General features: G+C 36.8%; 1 protein-coding gene across 3 annotated transcripts in view; it reads left to right on the top strand.

Annotated features, from left to right (window-relative positions):
* Positions 1-20068, top strand: part of LOC150099728 (uncharacterized) — a 178126-nt gene extending 158058 nt beyond the window's left edge. For 2 of the 3 annotated variants that reach the window (XM_090404047.1, XM_090404045.1), the window contains one exon: positions 19677-20068. In XM_090404047.1, the coding sequence (XP_090260173.1) occupies positions 19677-19733 (57 nt within the window). In that variant the 3' untranslated portion in view covers positions 19734-20068. Of the gene's footprint in view, positions 1-19022 lie in introns of all 3 variants that reach the window. The other variant, XM_090404046.1, reaches the window with a different exon arrangement.
* The last annotated feature ends 750 nt before the right edge of the window (positions 20069-20818 follow it).

Raw genomic sequence — 20818 nt, 5'->3', positions numbered from 1 at the left:
TAACTACCAAGATGAACTCTTCAATTGAATGTGCATCATATAGCACTGTATTCCAAAATATGCAAATTGTTGTTAACAAAATCAAAAGTTGCTGTAGACTTGAAATTCACCAGTGTTTATCTGATTTCACCAATTTAATTAACTTAGCTTCCATTGGAAATAATTCTGTATCAACATATAACATAAAAGATATATCTGGATGCTGGCTTATAATGCTTGATGCTATAAATAGTTTATTAGTACATAAAACTGACAAAACGTTATCTGTTTATAAAATGAGCAGAGAGATAGCTAAAATTTCGAAACATATAGAAGAAGAAAAAGACATTGTGATGAGTGCGTATGAACTGGTTTCTTTGTTAGGTACACAGTGAAGTTATTGTTTTTATGACTATTGTTTTAATCCTAAATTGAAATGCAATTGAGACTCTTTGTCAGAGATTTAGTTTTTGTTCTTCCCTTTATATCCACATTTAATTTTGAATCCACTTAAATTTCTTAAGCTACATTCCAATATACATACATTCTGCTGTGTCTAATATATTACATTTAATATGAATTACTTCTCATATATCTATATCACTTGCACAGGTTGCTTTTAGTGTATGCGTGTTACTGTTTATTTTAATCCTTTACTGTCTCTGGAAGGAATTTTTTTTTATCATCTCTATAAATTGATTTTTATATTCTGAGAGTTTATTAATTACACAAGGATTCAATTCCAATTGATGCAATGACTTTTAACTCTATTTCGTTTAGTTGACAGTCTAAACCAAATAAAAAAATATATACATTTAATGAAACTAAAACAATATATACATTTTAAATAAAATTACATAAATAACTACAAAATTAACTGGATCCAAGGCCTTCTAAAATAAATCTACACTGATACCAAATGCTCTCTCTCTGTCAGCTGTCAATCACCCATCAAACTCCTGGGCAAGTATGTGCACTCCATGTAAATGGCAAACTAGAAGTTACATATAATGGCTGACACATTGTCTCATTATGCAAACAGAATGTCTAAACAAAGCACAACAAATATCTCAACACTTAACAATTTTATATTACAATAAAGAAGATTAAAATTATTACCAACTATCAATCTAACATTAATTTTCAAATGCTTTATATTTCATTTTGACAATAATAATATCAATAATGGGTGCATTATTGCAAGATTCATAATTGGAAAATTATGATTATTTTTGCAGTATAAGAGAATTATAATTAGTATTTTCTCAGGAATCTACATAAAGTCAAAGACTTATCATAGGAGACCCACACTAACCATTATTCATACGGCACCTTTCATACTTTTCTTTAAAACTCATTACTGACAAAGCTCTTTGCAACCAAGTCCAGTAATCCATTCTGCTCATTCACACTCTATAACAAAAAGCTAATCCTCATGCCTTCCTTTGCCATCCACACTCTTACACAATTTCTAGGGGTTAATTCATTGTTCTCTCAGTTTCTGTCATGTGTTGAAAAACTTCTTTACTGTCAGTCATGTAAAAACTCCTTTAATAACTTATATGTTTCCATCATATTTCTTCTTTCCTGTCTATCAGCGCTAGACTTTGTTACTCACAAATCTTCAGTCTATCCAGACTGGAAGACCTTCGCCTATCATTATTTGGTCACTTATCTCTGGATCCTCACCAATGCTTCATCATCTCCAAGTAACCCAGGTAATCAGATCTGTGTGTATATTAGTCCAGATGTCACCTTATCAAAGCCTTATAAATAGGGAGATAATGACAACCTTTATCTCTGTTTGTCAGTGTGTTCTTCAAGATCCAAGTGATCTGATGAGCTGATTTAACCACTTTTGCAAATTGCCTTTAAACATCAACTCTGTCATCCCCAGAGTTGAAGTTTAAACTTCAACTCTGTCATCAACTCTGCAGAAAATTGATGAGTCCCCTGGACTCATCGATTTTCTGCAGTCCACTTCTGCTGGCCTAATCCATGATTTGTAATCTCTTCATTTAAAAGTACATAACCTTACACTTTGCCACAGTAAACTAGCAGTTGTTATCCTTTTCCTTTACTGCCAGTCTATTTAAATCCTCCTGCAAGATTACTATATCATCTATATTGACTGTTGCTCGTTTTGTTATCATCCGGATATTTCCTCTTAATTTATTTTATGTATCACTAATGTACAATTTAAACAGTGGCCAAAATACAGAGCCCTGCAGGAAACTTCTAGTTAGATGCAATTCTCCCACTCATATGGTATTCTTTTATAATTGTCTATATGCCATCCTCTTATCCATATCACCATCCCCCACTTGCTCAGATTTATGTAACAGAGCTCCTTCACAAATCTCAGCAAATTTTGTTTTGCTTCTGTTACTGTATAGTTATTTCCTTTATCCAGTTTGTCCTTTTATTATAAAAAATGAGTAAATCACTAAGAAAAGACCTACCTTTGGAAAACTCTCCATAGAATTTCATATTCCCATCTATTCATTTTTGAAACATGCCTTTGACCAACTTCTCCACTACCTACCACTCCAGAGATACTAATTGATATTTGCTAACTCTGGCCTGAAGCCTCATTTATGCAAGAATTGTTTTGCATCTTTCTACTCCCTAGAGAACTTACCAGAACTGAGACTTAAACATCTTGATCAGGGGAATACAAAACTGATATCCACCTAATCTCATGGCTATATTCACATTAAGATTCTGTAGTATCGTAAGTGCCCCTCCAGTTCATCTCCCTATATACTCACATCAGTCACTACATTGTTTCTGACTGGACGGTATAACCCTTACTTCATGATCACCCATTAACAGAACTATTTCATCTGCTTCTGTTACTTCCCTACCAGCAGCACTTACTAAAGTTATTTTTTTGTAGTCATTCTTTCTTTTACTTGCCACATAGTGAAAGAATTCTGAAATTTTCTTGGCCTGCTCAGTTAATTCCCTCTCATAATCTAATTTGGCCTTCCTTACCATATTGGCCACTCTTTTTGGTCTGTACTCATGAGCTTGCTGATACCTTTCTCCTTATATATTATTATTATTACATGACACCTCCAAGGAGTCCAAAGGTTCATTGAGGGAGGACACCTGCTCTCTAACTCTCCATCTCCACCACTCAGTTCATCAACTACAGTGAACCGCAACTACCATCATCTACACCAGCACCATCTACTGCCCACCACCACTACCACATTTTCGCAGACAACCACAAACATCTGTACCCATGGCGGGATTCGAACCCACGGCCTTTTGGCTGGAGCACAGATATGCTAACTACTCGGCCAACCAGACTGGCATGTATTATATATTTTACATAACATTTTCCTGTGTTTTTTTTTTTTTTTCTTGCAGCTCCTACTTAATGATAAAGACTTATCCACATAACTCCAAACCTGATTTATCTTCCTGATCCTGAGTATACAGTCTGATATTTCTTCTTTCAAACACCCTTTGACCATCTTCCATGCACTGCTAACATCTTTCCCTTCTAGATTCTTATGACATAGCATCATATCTCAGCTTGTCAAATCATTTGCTCTATAATTCCACATATATTCCTTTGAACTGAAAATTCCATATGTATGGCAACCTCCAGGACTGCATGATCACTTTCCCCCAGTCATAGGCAATACTGGTAACCATGATTACAGATAAATCCTCTGATGCTATACTAGATCTAGCACTTTCAAATGCTGTTTCCTCCACTAGTTGATGTCTCAGATAATTATATTTTAGTAACTGTCTAAATTCCATTTCTTTCCTTCCACGCTTCTCCTTTCAGTGTATGGCTGTAGTTGCATTTATTATAATATATTAATAAATAAGCAATACCTATATTGGAGCATATCATACAATAAATAAATACAGAACATAAGCCGTGTTACACACATCCAAATAAGAACAAAGTTGAGCTTATTGGTTGTTGTTGTAGAAAGTACTGGACTGCATTGTGTTATACTTTTGTTGGATTTGATGCATGGTATTATTTTTCATTCATTTTTTTCACTAGAACTGCTTCAAGTTTATATTCTAGTCATTATAAAGGGGCACATGATGGTTCCATCCAACTGACTTCATGAGATCTGTCCAAAGCATGAATTGAGAAACTTGATTTTTTGTGTTTAGTTGTGTTTATAAGGCCAGCTACTAGTCCCCCAAAGTATGGGATGTTACAAATGTCCCATCCCATTTTTGCCTGAGTTTTAGGTTCATTGGCTTGTCATGGTCAAGTGAATTGGCTCCTTTGAAAACCTATTTAATGCTCTGATAGAACAGTTAATCCTGTTTGCATAGGATATTATTGGCTGTCAATTGCATGTGAGTTCTGGCCATTTTGCCCATTTTGTGGGATGAAAAAGAGTTTCAAAAAGGAAAAACTCTGCTACCTCATTATAAGGTCAGCTAACTCACCTTCACTTGAAAAGTCCTGATAAACGAACCTCAAATGGGTAGAAAGTCTTATGTGTTGGCGGTTCATGATTACTTTATTTAATAGTTTTAATTCACAACACAAGAATAATAAGAAAATAATTAATATTTATTTACTTATTTCTTGATATTTTGCTCGCATTATACCAAACATCTTTCACAATTATTTTAATTGTGAATTAAAACCATTAAATAAACTAATCAAGTCATGATAAAGTTCTTCATATCACAATGCATTCCACAGTCCAACCGCCCACCATACAAAAAAAGCCATTTCCATGCGAGGTTTGGATCGAGGTCTTTCCAGCCATAAGGCATCAATGAAACCAAATGAGTCTGTTCTCATAAACTCCATTATGTTTTTGTCCTTTTACAATGACTGGATATTATTATTATTCATGACGCCTCCAAGGAGTCTGAAGTCTCATCGCAGGAGGACACCTACTGTACAACTCTCTGTCTCCACCACTACACTGAACCTCTACTACCAATCATCTACATCAACACCATCTACTGTCCACCACCACCACCACAACTAGCATTTTTTGTCTGTAACTGCATGTGTTCTGAAGGGCTGATTTGTTTCTATGCGAGATGAAAAACCCTGCTACCTCCATATGAGATCAGCTAACTTCAATTGAAAAAGTCCATATAAAGATTCCTCCCGTCACAACCAGAATCGAACTTAGGCCTTTTCTAATCGAAGGGTGCAATGTACTGTTGTTTTTCCAATTGCGCTACAGAGGCACTCATATATCATAGTTCTTCCCTGAAGCAGTTCTATTGTTCTGGAATAATGGATATGTTTTCACCAACTTGAATACAGTGCATTAGTGCCAAACACGATAACATGTAATGCTGTTCAGCAGTAACCATTGTGTTGGAACTTGTATCCTTGATCATTTATTTGAACATTTGTACAACATCGTGACAGCATTTTTAATTAGTAAAAATGCTTGGAGGCTGTGAAAATGATTAGTACCACATTAGTTAAACTGTAGGAATTACTTATTTTATGAAATAATGTTAAATTGCATAGAACACTTTAAGAAGTATTATATTCAATTTGCCATGTTTAGTTCTTATATTTAAAAAATAAAAATCACTCGAGTTTTTGGTTTTCTCTTTTTTTTTGTTTTGTTTTGTCATAAAAGACTCTATGCTTGAAAGAATTATAAGATATATATATATACATAACGTTTCTGAATATATTGTTATTATTATTCAGGATCTCCATGGAGTCATAAAACTCATTGTGGGAGGCCAATCTTAAACAACATAGTCTATCATACTCCTTAAACTCGTTTGTTTTCATGCTCTCACTGCTCTGTCAGGCAATGCACTCCACAGTCCAACCACCCACAATGCAAAAAAAAAAAAACCACTCCTCACTCTCTTACCATTCCCATTCATAACGTCTTGTTCTTGCCCCTTCCACTTGATCTACCATATAAAAAACTCCCCAGTGTCAATCCTGTAACTACCTTTCAACAGTTTAAATGTCTCAGTCATATCCCCTCTCATTCTTTTACAACAACTCTGTGATCCATATGTCTATTTTCATAGCTAACACAGTACAGACCTGTTTTTGTTCTCTACCTCTGTACGCACTCTCTCTCTCTCAGGGTAATTTATCCTCTTCAAATCCCAGCAACCAAATCCAAATATGAGCACCATAATCCATATGTGATCTGATTGAGGCTTATACAATAGAATCACGACTGTTCTTTTTCTGCTGGTCAGCATCCCTCTCAGTATTGCAGCAATCCTACTGGGTTACTTTCATCAACTTTGTGATGTGTCCCCTGAACTTCAAGTTGCTATCAGTCATCATCCCAAAGGTCCCTTGCCTCCACTACTTCCTCTAGTACAGTTCCTTCAACAGAGCATGCAGCTTCCCATTAGTTGCAATAAACTGGCATGCCAATTCATTTTTCCATCTTTCAAGCTTATTCATATCCTACTGAATGGCTGCACTGTTACTAATAACTCTTCTCAGCTTCACATCATCTGCAAACAACTGAATATCTCCTTGAGGGACACAATATGTAAACTTCTGCTTCATTGATGCTGCTCCCTCATACACAACTCTCTGATATCTATCAGACAGCCAATCCAATTCACTTACTTGATATTCAAACAGCTTATCATATGGCACCCAGTCAAATGCCTTTGTAAAATGAAAAAAAATGGCAGTATTATTATTACTGTTCTTATTATTATATTTGTGTAGGTACCTCCATGGAGTCCAAAGACTCATCACAGGAGACCCAGCTATCCACACAGTCTATCATACTTATCCTTGTAGCCATTAACAGACAAAAAACACTCACAAGTGACCCCTGGAAACCTATTCCATTCATTCACAACTCTCCAAGCAAAAAAGTAGTCCTCAAACACCTAATAACCACACTTTTACTCAACTTCCAAGGATGACCTCTTGTTCAGTCCCCTGTAGACAAGTGCTGAAACATTTCCTCAGCTTCAATCCTATAAAACCCTTTAAGTAACTTAAAAATTTCTATCATATCCTCTCTTATTTGCTTATTGACCAACTTCTGCAATTCAAACACACTCCATCTATCCTCATAGGGCACTCTCTATCGGCCAATCACCATCTAGGTCACTTGCCTTTGAATTCTCTCCACCATTCCTCATCCTCCCAAGAAAACCAGGAGACCAGACTTGAGGACAATAATCCAGATATGGACATGTCAAAGCATTATAAACAGCAATAACAACTTCCTTATCTCTACTTGTTAGTGTTTTTTTCAATAGCCAATAAGATTATAGGTTATTTTTTCAATAACCTATAATCTTATAGGTTACCTTGGTAACCTTCGCAATATGCCCTCTATACTTCAACTCTTTATCTACAACTATCCCCAGTTCCCTAGCTTCATCTATTTCCTGGAGTACAGTTTCATCATTGTTGTACATAGCTTGTAATTAGTTTATCTCAAAGCACATGACTTTACATTTCTCCACATTAAACCAATACCCATTATCTTTAAAAACAAAACACCTGTTTTTGCCCGATTCCTATCCCATTCTGTTTAAGTGACCTGAGAGTAACCTGAGATTAGCTCTGCTATCACATTTCTGAATGCTAACAATGGCTAGTTCTTTCCTTATATCCTCATTTTTAATATGATATTGCCATTGATGTCATCTGTTCAATCCCCTAATCTTTCTCAGGATTCTCATATCTGTGGTCTCTAGTCTTTAGTCAAGTGTTTCACTTCTAACCCAGCTCTCAGATCCATATATTAAAATTGGTTTGAACCCTGTCTTCTTGTATACAGCTAATTTATGTTTTGACTAATTTCTTTCTTGTTCCATATAAATTTATTCAGCTTACTTTCTACCATACCATCATTATTAATTCTGTTGTCTATTTCCATATTTAATTTACAATCTTCACTAAAATTTGTGCCTAAATAGCTGAAATGTTTTACTTGTTCTATAGGTTCACCATTCAGGATACAGCTGATGTTTTTTCAACTATATCCTGTTTCAGTATTCCCTATTTTCGTTGTCTTTGTCTTTTTATTACTGATTTTCATATTAAATTTATTACAACCAGTTATTCAATTTACTTACAAACTCTTGCAGACTTGTATTGGATTTATTCAGAAGTATAACATCAGATTCATAAAGTAAAGAGCTCAGATTAACATTGCCAATGTTGATCTCATATTTAATACCACTTTCTTTCATAATGTGATCCATATAGATATAATGAATAGTGTGCATCCTTGTCGCACAACTGATTTAACATCAAACCATCTTCCTGTACCTCCTTCACTTCTAAATGCTTGCTTATAGCTTAAATCAAGACTGTGTATTGCTCAATATAATATCCTGTTTTGAAGAGCTTTCCTCTTGGCACCTTTCATATGCCTTTTCCAGATCGACAAAACTTAAATACAAATTAAAGAATATTTGTTAGCAGCATTGGTAAGTTGTATACCACGAGTAAACAAGAGGACCCAATTTGGAGTAAAGTGGATGACAAACAATATTAAACAGGAATTGCATGCGAAAAAGAGGCTGTGGAAGAGATATAAGGAGACAGGAGAAGAGAGACACACATGAGAAAAGAAGATACATGAAGAGTATGAGACACAAGCCAGAAGAGTGACTAGTATGGTAAGGAAGACGAAACTGGAATGTGAGAGGAGATTAGCCCTAAGATCCAAAGAAAATCCTAGGGAATTTTTTAGATATGTGGCCAGTAGGAGAAGAAATGACTGTGGAAGAATGATATTGTGGGATAAAAATGGGAATAGAGTGACTGATGCAGAGGACATAGTAGAATTGTTCAATGACCACTTTATTGGAGTATTTCATCCTGGAGGAGTCAGTTTTAATGCTAGAGGGATAGGGCAGGTTCAAGGTTTAGAGGTACAGGAGGAGAGTATGTTTCAAATACTGAGTACTTTAGATGTCAGTAAAGCTGTGGGACTGGATGGTGAAATACCATCCACACGATGTTCACCACACGAGTTTAGAGAGAATGTGCTAGGGAACTGACAGTGACATCCACACAATGTTCACCACACGAGTTTTTAGAGAATGTGCTAGGGAACTGATAGTGCCTTTGACCTGGCTTTTCAATGAAAGTGTGGCTACTGGAAAGGTGCCCATGAAATGGAAGGAAGGTAAGATAGTGCCATTGCATACGGACGGTAGCAGACTTGAAGTGTCTAATTATAGACCAGTTTGTATGTAATCAGTTGTTAGTAAGATCTTGGAGAAAGTAGTGAAGGACCGTATACAGCATTGGGCAGATGAGGGTAATGTTATCAATGAGAGTCAACATGGATTTGTGACGGGCGCTCTTGTTTTAGCAATATGCTAGCCTTTTATGATAAAATTACAAGAGCATTAGATGAGGGAAAGGCATATACTGCCACATGATAAGCTGATATTTAAGTTGCAGCACATGGGTCTGGATGTCAGATTGGTCAACTATTTTCAGGATTGGCTGTCCGATAGGTATCAGAGAGTTGTGTATGGTGGAGCAGTTTCAAGGAAGCAGAGGGTTACAAGTGGGGTCCCACAGGGCTCTGTACTGGGATCTATATTGTTTAACCTTTATATCAATGTCATTGTCAGTGGATTGCAAGGGGATATTCAGTTTTTGCAGCTTCCTTGGACAGAAGGGAGTGATACCTAGTGGTATACTTAGATATTGCAAAGGCTTTTGATAGATTACCATATGATAAGTGGATAGTCAAACTACGGCGGATGGGGATTGGATATTATATTAGTGCATTGATCAAAGACTTGCTATCTGATAGGTATCAGCAAGTTGTGTATGGTGAAGCAATATCACGGAAGGGGAAAGTCACTAGTGGTGTGCCTCAGGGGGTCTGTTTTAGGGGCCATTGCTGTTTAACCTGTATGTCTGTATGATATTGGTGAAGATTTGGATGGGATTATTCAGTTGTTTGTAGATGATGGACATTATCTTTGATGTACAGCATGAATTTGTTAAAGGGAGGTTATGTTTTACTAATTTCCTTACTTATTACTATAAGGTGATATCTGGGACAAAGTATGACGAGTAGAGAAGCTGTTGTGACCTTACAAGAAGAGTTAAATGGATTGAGTGAATGGGCACAGGAATGGGGATGCAAGTTCACTGTTGCAAAATGTGAGGTTTTAAAATTTGGGAAAAAGAGATGGGATGTAGAATTTATGCTTGGTGGAGATATATTCTTGGAGGTGGAGGAAATAAAAGTTCTTGTGGTGATAGTGGATAAGGATCTGAAATTTAGGGGACACATTGCCAAAATTGTGAAGACAACACAAAGAATTCTGGGAATGATGCAGAGGACACTGACTTGTAGAAGTAAGGAGATTCTTGTTCCATTGTATAAGGCTCTGATTAGGCCACATATGGACTACTGTGCACAGATTTGGTCACGTGGTTTTCAAAAGGACGAAAAGATGTTGGAAAGGGTCCAGAGATGACTTACTAAGATAGTTTCTGATCTCTAGAATGCCGAATATGAGGAAAGATTGAGTAGATGCAGTTTACTCATAAATAAAGATTAAGGAAAGATTGAGTAAATAATAAATAAAATAAATAAAAATTGACTAATAAAGATTGAGGAAAGATTGAGTAGATACAATTTACGTCCTGTCTACTATACAGAGCATAGTAGACAGGACGAAGTGGGGGTGATATGATAGAGACCTACAAGTTAGTATGACTTATAGGATCAATGTTGGTGAGGTTTCACAGAAAATGGTGGGAGATCAGGGGAGAACCAGAGGTCATTCCTGGAAGTTGTATAAGGAGGATGTGAGCAGGGGAGTGAGAAGCAGGTTTTTTGCATGCAGAGTTGTGAATGATTGGAATGCCTTTCTTGAGAGGGTGGCGTCTGCAGAGAATTTGAATGTGTTTAAGGTGTGGTATGATGAGCTGTGTGTGTGTGTGTGTGTGTGTGTGTGTGTGTGTGTGTGTGTGTGTGTGTGTGTGTGTGTGTGTGTGTGTGTGTGTGACAAAAGGACCTCCTAGATGAGTCTTTGACTCCATGGGGTCTTGGGATAATAATAATAATAATAATGATAATAATATTTATTTTCTATGTTCTTATCAAAGTCTTCCCATGACTTTTGTTTTGCTAGTTCTATAGAATGCTTCGCTGTCTTACATTTTCTCTGTATTCTCTAAGCTGACTTACATTCCAGGAACTTTTATGTGTTTTCTTCTTTTCCTTCATTGCCTCTTTAACTTCCTAAGTCCACTATGAAGTTCTGATTTTTCTATCCTTGTAGATTATCTTACCATATGCCTCTCTGACTAGGGCTCAGTGACAAACTAGGGTTTGTCACTGAATTGCCAAGGTTTGGTTCTTGTTTTCAAACTCTTTCATTTTTTTTTTGAATGTTGTTTGTGTATTTAAGTCTACATTTCACATCTGAAAGCTGCTCAACTTTGATATGCTTGAAAATTTTCTTACACACTCTTCTTTTCAGTATGAAATTGAATTATATCCTGCTCAAAACTAAATAGTGATCACTTCCTATTTCGAATCTGCTGCATACTCTTGTGTCCTTGACCATTGGGAAAACATTATTATCAACTATAATATAGTCAATGAGACCTTCTTATTTCTTGCATTTTCTCTCTTTGTGAATTTTTGCGCATATTTATGTTTGAACATGGTTCTGTTCAGGACATGGATTAGTAATAACTAATCCATGTCCTGAACAGAAATTCAGTAGGCACTTACCATTATTATTAGCTTTCCTCTTCTCTCCAAATTTTCCTAAAACATTTCCATATATATGGTAATCATTTCCTACTCTGCTTTTTTGATCTCCAGCAAGGACCAACTATTCCTTTTTCATTGTCAGCTGCCTTCCCTCATACTTCAAAAAATTCCTTAATTTCTTCTGTGGTAGAACCTTCTGTGGAACCATAAGCACAAATAAGTCTCATTGTCCATTTTCCCCATTCTGATATTTTCTTACATCACCCTACTTGATACTGCACACCATTCAAGTTTATCCTCATATTTAGTGTTGAGTACTATAGCTAATTCTTCTTTTCCCTGCTTGTTATTGCCTGAGCCAAATGTAACATTTTGTGTTTGTTATTCAGAAAGATCTCACCTGTTTTTTGTATTCTTTGTCTCACCTATTATGTCAATCTGATATTTATCCAATTCTTCTGCTAGTTTCATTTCTTTTCCATTGATGCTTCTTATGTTAATAGAACCGATCTTGAACTCTGTTGATGGTGATCAACAGAGTTCAAGAGCACCCCTTAACAAATTCATTCTGATCCTCACATATAACATTACATTCATCTGTCCAATGTTGTGTACAACTTGTCATTAATTTCTCCAAAATCTTAACAACTGTAGAAGAAATACAAACTGACATATAGTTTGACATTTCCATTCTACAACTTCTCTTATGAGATAGAATTATCTTACCCTTCTTTCACTCCTTAAGCACCTTTCCCATAGTTAGACACTTACTGAAAATCCAAGTCAGTGTAGTTGTCAGTTCCTTAGCACATTTTCTTAAAGCACATGGTAAAGTTCCAACCATTCCCATTGCCTTATTCACATCCAGAGAACTTAGTGTTTGCCACTTCAAAACCTTGAACCCTTCCCATCTCTCTAGCAATGAAACTTACTTTCTTTCTTTTTGTTTTTTAAATATCCTCACTGTCTGCTGCATCAGCTATGCTTCTCCAGTTTTCGTCTAACAATGTCATTCTTCCACAATCATTTCTCCTCCTACTGGCCACATAACAAAAGAATTCCTGTGGATTTTCCTTGAATCTTAGGGCTAATATCTTTTCATATTCAATGTTTGCCTTCTTTACCATACTAGACACTTTCCTAGCTTGAGTCTTATATTTCTCATGCAACTGTGCTCTACTTATACTTTATCCATAACCTCATTTTCATCTCCAGTTTCCACTTGACAGTATTAGTCATCATCCATTTTACACTAAATTGTGTTCTCTTTTTCACTCTTGGTATACAACTTGACATTGCTGATAATAAATATTTCTTTGCTGGTCTCGCCCTTCCAATTCTTCCATCTATGGAACTTCCCCAAGCTGATTTCTAAGATTATGATAATCACTTTCCTTATAATTCCACATTATTTCCTTTCTTGACACTTTCACATGTCTTCTCATCCCCCAAGTCAAGACTACAGGGTCACTCTCCAGCTAGGAGCAAGGATGACATTTCAGTTATAATGAGGTCCTGTGATGCCAGGACCAAATCCAAAACTCTTGAACCTCTTATTTCTTCTACCACATGCTACTACCTGAAGAATTTATCCCTTAAGAATTCCAGAAATTCCATTTCCCTACTACTGCATTCTGTTTCCTCTTCCCAATTTGTATGGCTGCAGTTTAAACCTTCCATAATGATCACTCATTTTGCACTTGCCAAACTCAACTTTTTGCCTTAAGCTTCATCTTGTTGTGTCTCCAATACTTCAATACCAGCAGTCTGTCCATTTCTTTTCTAGTCTTTTCATATTTGGTTTCCTGTCTCTTAGTAGTTTAACTATTGAGAAGAAAAGAACTACTAAGAAGGAGATGCCAAACTCAACTGCTTAAACATTTCCTGGTGCTCAAATTCTGTATTCCCTGGTCTATAGCAACAGTCCACTAAATATCCTGTCCTGCCCAATCCCAACTCACACATCATATATGCTCAAAAGATTAGTACCATTTCCTTTCATATCCAAGCCTGTTTAGCTCAGTGGAAGTGGCGCTTGGTCGCTCGAAGTTTGACTTAAGTTCAAATCTAGTCGTCGATTGGAGGAACTTTTTCTAAGCCTTTCTTCGACCGGTTCCTGAGTTAGTCGATCTCTGGCATGGGCAAGTGGGTTTTTCCTCCTGGAAACTCAAGAAAATTGACCGTAGTACCCACGTTATTTCAGACAGTGACATATCTTGTTAGGGTTAGGTACCAAGAGATGGCAGCACTTGTTTGCCAGTCTCTTCATCGGTGGCTGATATAATTAGTGATAGACATGGGCCAGCTATCTCTGATTGGCTACTGGTGGAGATTGAACTGCCCACTCAGTCTCCAAAAGCTAGATAGGGTATAAAGGCCTCGCCTACTCCCTATACAGGAATAAAAGGCGTTAGCTGATTTATTTTATTTATTTTTCCTTCCATATCCTTTTCCCTGAGAGGATATAACTCATCACTTATCATAGCAATATTCCACCACCACCACCACCATGTTTGTCCTTCCTATCCTTCTGAAATACACTATACCCTTCTATTTCTATTCCTGTCCGTATGTCATCTTTTGTCAACCATGTTTCACTGATCCTAGTAATCTTTGGACTGGCTGAAGGTATCAGTGCTGCTAATTCATCTCCTATATTCCTAATACTCTTGGTATTTGTATAAACAAACATGACTGAATTGTCAATATTTCTATACCTATTATTATTTCCTCCAGACTCCATTTGACTCTGTATAACACCATATGTTTCCCCATCTCTCAATTGTCTATCCTCACAAAAGGCCACCCCCTGTTTCCATCCATCCTAAAAACTGTAGTTTCCCTGCACTAATACTCTCACTTGCTCCTGAGAACAAAATTCTCTCCTTTTTTATAATGATTATGATGACACCACATATTAAAGATCACAGGACTTACAACACTACAGTGAAATGTGTGGGCAGCTGATTAAGGAAAAAATGTAGCCTATTGATATGTTTCTTAAAAAGTGGATGGTTGTACTCAGTGGGAGAAACAGTGTGGAGGAGATTGTTCCAAAGAATAGAGGTGGATGGAAAGAAGGAAGTTGATGAGAAGTTTGTTTACCAGTGGAGGAATGGTAGAAGCCACTTCAGAGGAGCAGTGCCCAAGAAAGTACTTGTAGAAAAGGCACAGCACTGAAACAAAGCACCCATGAAAAAGTGACTGAATGGAATTTGGGAGGGAAGGGTCATCTATTAAGCAGATTGCCTGCTTCTGATTATCATCAAGAATTCTTACGGAGGTCTTGGTGCTCAACCCCAAATGTGGGAACAATTTCCAAAATTGGTCAGATTGAGACTTATAAAGTGTTAGGAGTTGAGAGGAAGAGAAGTAATGTTTAAAACAGAAAAGAACACTATGCTTTTTTTTAGAGGCAGAAGAGGTTATGTAAGTAATATGTTTGTGCCAGGGTAAACTGGATGTGACGGTCAACTGAAGAAGAGAAAGCTGATCTTGAAAAAGAACTGGAACATTATCAAACGTAAAATGGGATGAGTTAGGATTTTTCTTGCTGGTAGTAAGGCAGTTTTGAGTGTTTTTGGCATAGTGTGAGAAAAACTCCATCTTCAACACCAAAAGCCATTTCTGCCTTCTTCCACCAAAGGCAACCTCAGTTCAACTCTTTCATAACACAGAAACCTGCACTCACTATCAGATTTGTTTTCTTCGACTGACCTGCATGTAAGTTATCTTCAAACATCTCCAAATGAAGTGAAGATAACTTACATGCAGGTCAGTCGTAAGTCATTGGTTATGGATGATCTTGAGGTATCTAACATTAAAGGACTATAGCGTTTCTTGAATGAGGAAGAGGAATTAAGAGTTGTCAACAAAGCCGTGAATAAGATTTGAATCAGAGGCCATTGATGTAAAGGAAGAAGAGCATGGATGAGAAAACAGAACACTGGGACCCTCCAGCATTGATGGAGAAATCTGATGAGAGGCCATCCATCATGACATACAGTGAACAGATGGTAAGGAAGCTGGCAATCCAATCACAGAGCACAGAAAGGAGGCCTTGGTGCCAAATATGATTGATGGTGTACAAAGGTGGGTGAGATTTGCAAGAAGGTCAGCTGTAGAACAGAATGGCAGAATCCATATTGGTGATCACTGATTAACTTTTGAATCTCCAGGTAATGAAGAAGGCTGTTGATAATCTTCTCCAGCATTTTGAAAGTACTAAGATGACAGCTGGTTGACTGACTTTTGTCTCCCCTTTTTTTGGGTACAGGCTGAATGTAAGGTTGCTTCCAAGTTGTTGGATAGATGCCAGTAGAATATGATAGTTTATATGGGCAATACAGGATGAGTGTTAATTCTGAAGCACAACTGGAGGAATACCATGAACCTTATCAGGGTTATCCTGTTATCCTTTTGATGAAAGTCCAGAGGAGGCATGCAGTGTGCAGTTTGTTGTAGTGCAGGAGGTGATTTGCCAAGAGATCTATCTTTTCCTTATGTGAGGTTAACATGGTGCCATAAGGATGTAAGAGAGGTGGGAATAGAGAAGGGCAGAAGTCATGCCCAACAGCCTTAGCAAGGGACCAGAAAGCTTGACTGCCAGTTGAACAAGAGGCAAGTTTATTGCATTTCATTCCTATGAAGTCTGCTTTGAAATTGTTGATAACTTTTTTTATACTTCTTTCAGGCTGTTGTATGCACTGAAGAAGAAGTTTGAGTTTTTAATTTAAAACATTGAATATAAGATGGATTTTTATCATGGATGGCAGAGGCACAGAACTTGAGAACTAGGGCTTGGATACAGGTTGGGGGGAGGGGGTTCTGTGGAGTGGAATGAAGGCACTCTCATTCCAGTGAGGATTATTTCGATTATCAGTTCAGTGCAGATGTTTGGATCAAGAGAGTGAAAGCAGTAATGTGACCACAGAAAAGAGGCATAAATTCAATCCTGAAATGCACCCGAAGCATCCACATCTCTGTTTTGACACATTCTTTCTATCATGGCATTCTTTTTTGTTGATGATCTCCTCATTTCTGCATTATCATATCTAAGTCACACACTTACTATCATCCTTCTCACACATTTCTGCCATACACCCTCAAATCTCTTGCTACCTGATTCACACTACCTCTCAGGTTATTTGTACCCACCATCAGAATCACCTCAATGACTCTTTTACCTCAATTAATTGCAATAGTCACACTCTCTATTGCTCCTCCAGGCAAGCACTCCTCTAACATTCTATTTTACACTCCACAAATCATTGAATCTCCATAGCTCTCTCTCTCTCTCTCTCTCTCTCTCTCTCTCTCCTGCACTCCCACTTATCTTCCTTCATTTCATCTTTCAATCCCTAGCTCCTGCACTATCCCACTTTCTTCTGAATTTTTCTTGTCTCCTGATACTTCTCTCTCTCTCTCTCTCTCTCCCCCCTCTCTCCCTCCCTCCATCCCTCTCCTCTCATTCCCATAATGCTCTCATTTCCCTCTTTTTTGTTTCACATCTATCAGCCTTTCGAGTGTCCTATTTTGCTTTTCAGAAACTCATTTTTCATATTCTTCTTCTCCTCTTAGTATCTCTCTCTTTCCATGCAACTTACTCTTGCTTGACATTCACCTACTCTATTATCATCCTCTAAATCTACGGAATTCATTTCCTCATTCATGTGGAAACGAATGCCATATATTTAGCTTATCTTCCTCATCCTCGATCACACGACTTGTCTCTCTCTTCTGACATACTACTAGCTACTACTCATTTTTATACGCCATTTAAATCAGTATTGATATTAATATCATGAAGGCCTTTGTCCAGAAGGTTGCCAATTTATTTAAAAAAAAAAAAAAAAGCTGTTTCCAAGCATTACTTTTCTACCATCTCAAACCATTAGTGCCCTCAGTCACAGTCATAACCTACACACTTGCTTCTAGAAATAGACTGACAAATGTAATTATGATTCGGATTAAGCAATGAACCTACAGACTTCCTGTATTACAAACAATATTAAATTGAATGTGGCTAATGTAAAACCACAGGCAAAACCACTTAAAAGTGACCTCTCCCACAAGGAGTTTGAAATGCTCCCAGAAATAAAGAGCAACAAAACAGTAGTTATGGAAGTGGACAAGTGTAGTGTTACTGCAGCCCTAAATTACCAATAATTACATACATGAACTAACCTTCATAATGAAGTACACCGTCCTGTCATCCGGTGTACTTCAATCCTACCAACACAAAGATCTAAACACATTATAGGGTCCTTAAACATGTAACCTCCTGGCCAATAAATTAAAACCATACAATCCAGACCATCTCTGATACAAACGCTGCCAAATATCTGTGCCATTAATTCCAAATGTAGATGATATTGATTCACTCACCCACAAAATAAGCCATCCAGAAGCAGCACCTCTTCCCAGCATAGATACTCTGCCAACGTTACTCTGTTATTCTACAGAAAACCACCTCCCCTTTCATCACACTTATGTAATGGTCAGTTTTTATATTTTCTTTCTGTTCACCAAAATTATCCACTTAAAGACACTTTGGAGCTTGTCCCAGTTGAATTTCCTCCTGATACCTCATCCTTGTTTCGGTTTACTGTGAACTCGGGCTATTTTTATTTGGCAAGGAAAATTCTACGAACAGATAGAACAGCCATTGGCTTCCTCCATGAGCTAACCACTTTATGGAGACTCCTGAAGAAAAATCTCTAAACTTGTCTCACATAGACCAACTGTTTAGCTATACTATGTGGATGATGTGTTCTCTATTTGGCCACATGGCTGTGATGCTCTGAACACTTTCTCGCACATTTAAACAACCATCATTCAAGAATTCAGTTCACTTGAAAAAAGAAAACAACAGTCTATCCTTCCTGGAATACTTTGATTACATGCTCTCATGATGGATTCTTGGCATCTCTGTTTACAAAAAACCTACACACCCACCAACCACACACACACACACACACACTAGTAGCCATTCCCCCCCCCCTCCCAACAGTATCAAATTATAAAAACCTTGTTCTGTAGGACAAAATGGTTCTGAAAATAATGCCTTCACTACTGAACACATAATACATACTTAGTCCATGGCTACAATCTCATCTAATTAGAAAAAATATTAACATCCCAAATTCTCTCCCTTCCAAAAACACGGACTACACTAAGTCCATCACCATCCCATATCTGAAACCTGAAAAAGCTGGCAGAATGTTTAAAAATTTCCACCAGATCATAGAAAAATTAGCATATTTCATTCATTATTCCCTCAAAGACTACAATCTTTGAGGGAATACTGTCTCTACAGTCTCTGGATTTGCCAAGCGTATATCAATTACCTTTCAGTTGTGAGCTGCCCTAATATGGCCAAACATGTAGAACAGCCAGTGCATCAGGATTTCAAAGCATAAGGACTACATCAAGTTCCCCTCACCACTCTCAGGCCGTGCAGACCTTTCATTGGATAATACCTACCATAGTCAGAAAAATGCCACCTTTCTTTGCTATAGACAATACAAATTATGAAAGTCTTTAAAAAAAACAAAAAAATATTTAAACCAACAAATGTAGATGCATGAAACTGCCTGAAATCTGGAAAATGTCCATGCTCAGACCATCAGCCAAGACACCCAAGTTTACTAGGTAGTACTATTTAGGACTTTGGGCCTGCCATTGCTCTGCTTCCATGTCACCCAGTGTAATGCTTGCCTGAACATATCTATCTGTAAATTGTTCACTGATGATACCAGTTTGACTTGAAATAACAGAAGTATTAATTAAATTATTTTAATTATATCCTCTACATTGTAATATCCTTCTTAAAAATATCAGTGTGAATAAAACTACCAAGCAAAGCTTTATTAATTAATTTCTCTGTGCAATGTGTTGAGATTTACAATAGTGCTATTTTTCCTAACATCTAAACTTCATTGTTATCAGCCACTTGTGCAGAGCGCTATATAACAAACTGTTAATTTTATGAATCACAATATTGTTCAGTTGTCTGCCACATCCTCCAAATCTGTCATGGCTCCTAAAGAAAGTTCTAGACCATAAGAAGAAAGAGATTCAGTCTGGATTTGTTCTTCAATAAGAAGTTTGCATATTCTTTACCGAAATGTAAAAAAAGTAGATGTGCATGATTCCATGATGTAAAATTCAGTAATCATGTAAATTTATGAAAAGGTAAAAACCTAAATTCATAAATAGATTCATGTTGATGTCTAAACTGTGTAAACTGTTCCTTCTTATAAAAATGTAATTTGTGAAAATTTTATTAAAATTTTATGAAAATGTAAAAATCTAAATTCATAAATAGATTAATGTTGATGTCTAAACTGTGTGAACTGTTCCTTCTTAAAGCTATTGAAAATATACCCATATTACTTTTCTGAAGTGTGCTGAATGAATTATTTAAACCCTCTTAACACATTAAGAATCTGATTATGTTTAAAGTTGGTACTCTTGATAAACAGTCATTAAAGTACAATATCACCTATGTGACTTAAATCACAATTGAAGTAACTAATTTAAGCAGGATTAGCATACATAATTAGAACGAGTTCAGAAGAGTGTGATATTAGGAATCACACTTGTTTTTTTACAAGTGTGATTCCTTGTGAATTATTGTGAATGGGTAGAAATGCAGAATCTTCCATAGAATTTTCCAGACAGTTTTGCAAGGCACATTCATGTATGTGTCTTGATACAGTACAGGCATCAGGAACCAACATTGTTTTTATGGTCTGTCCCACAGTGGCAGTAGCAATGTCAATCACTTGTGAACTGATTGGTTTGCAATGACTGCCAGGTCTAACTCCCAACAATTCTGTTTCTTCAAAATGACTAATCATTTGTCGCAGAGTACATGGAGATAGTGGAGTGGTCCTTGTTGATATTTGTTCGTGCAATGAAATTTGGGAGTTCAGCAACACATTGCAATTGTTTAGGTTAGAGGTCGGCAAATGGTCAATGTGGCTATCTAAGGGGTCGATAAATGTCTAGGAGTGAAAAGGGAATCAACAAACACCTAAAATGATGTTGAGTAACACCTAGTAAGCATGCAACGCTGACTGGCTACTATTCATCAAATACATCCTTCTCATTAACCATTCCAAGTAAATCAATAAAATGTAAGTAAA

The sequence above is a fragment of the Typopeltis vanoorti genome, chromosome 14 (assembly GCF_054136105.1).
Source record: "Typopeltis vanoorti isolate ZY-2024b chromosome 14, IOZ_Tvanoo_1.0, whole genome shotgun sequence".
In the NCBI taxonomy this organism is placed as follows: domain Eukaryota; kingdom Metazoa; phylum Arthropoda; class Arachnida; order Uropygi; family Thelyphonidae; genus Typopeltis; species Typopeltis vanoorti.
Note: the sequence above shows the minus strand (reverse complement) of the source record. Positions and strands in the feature narration are given on the sequence as shown.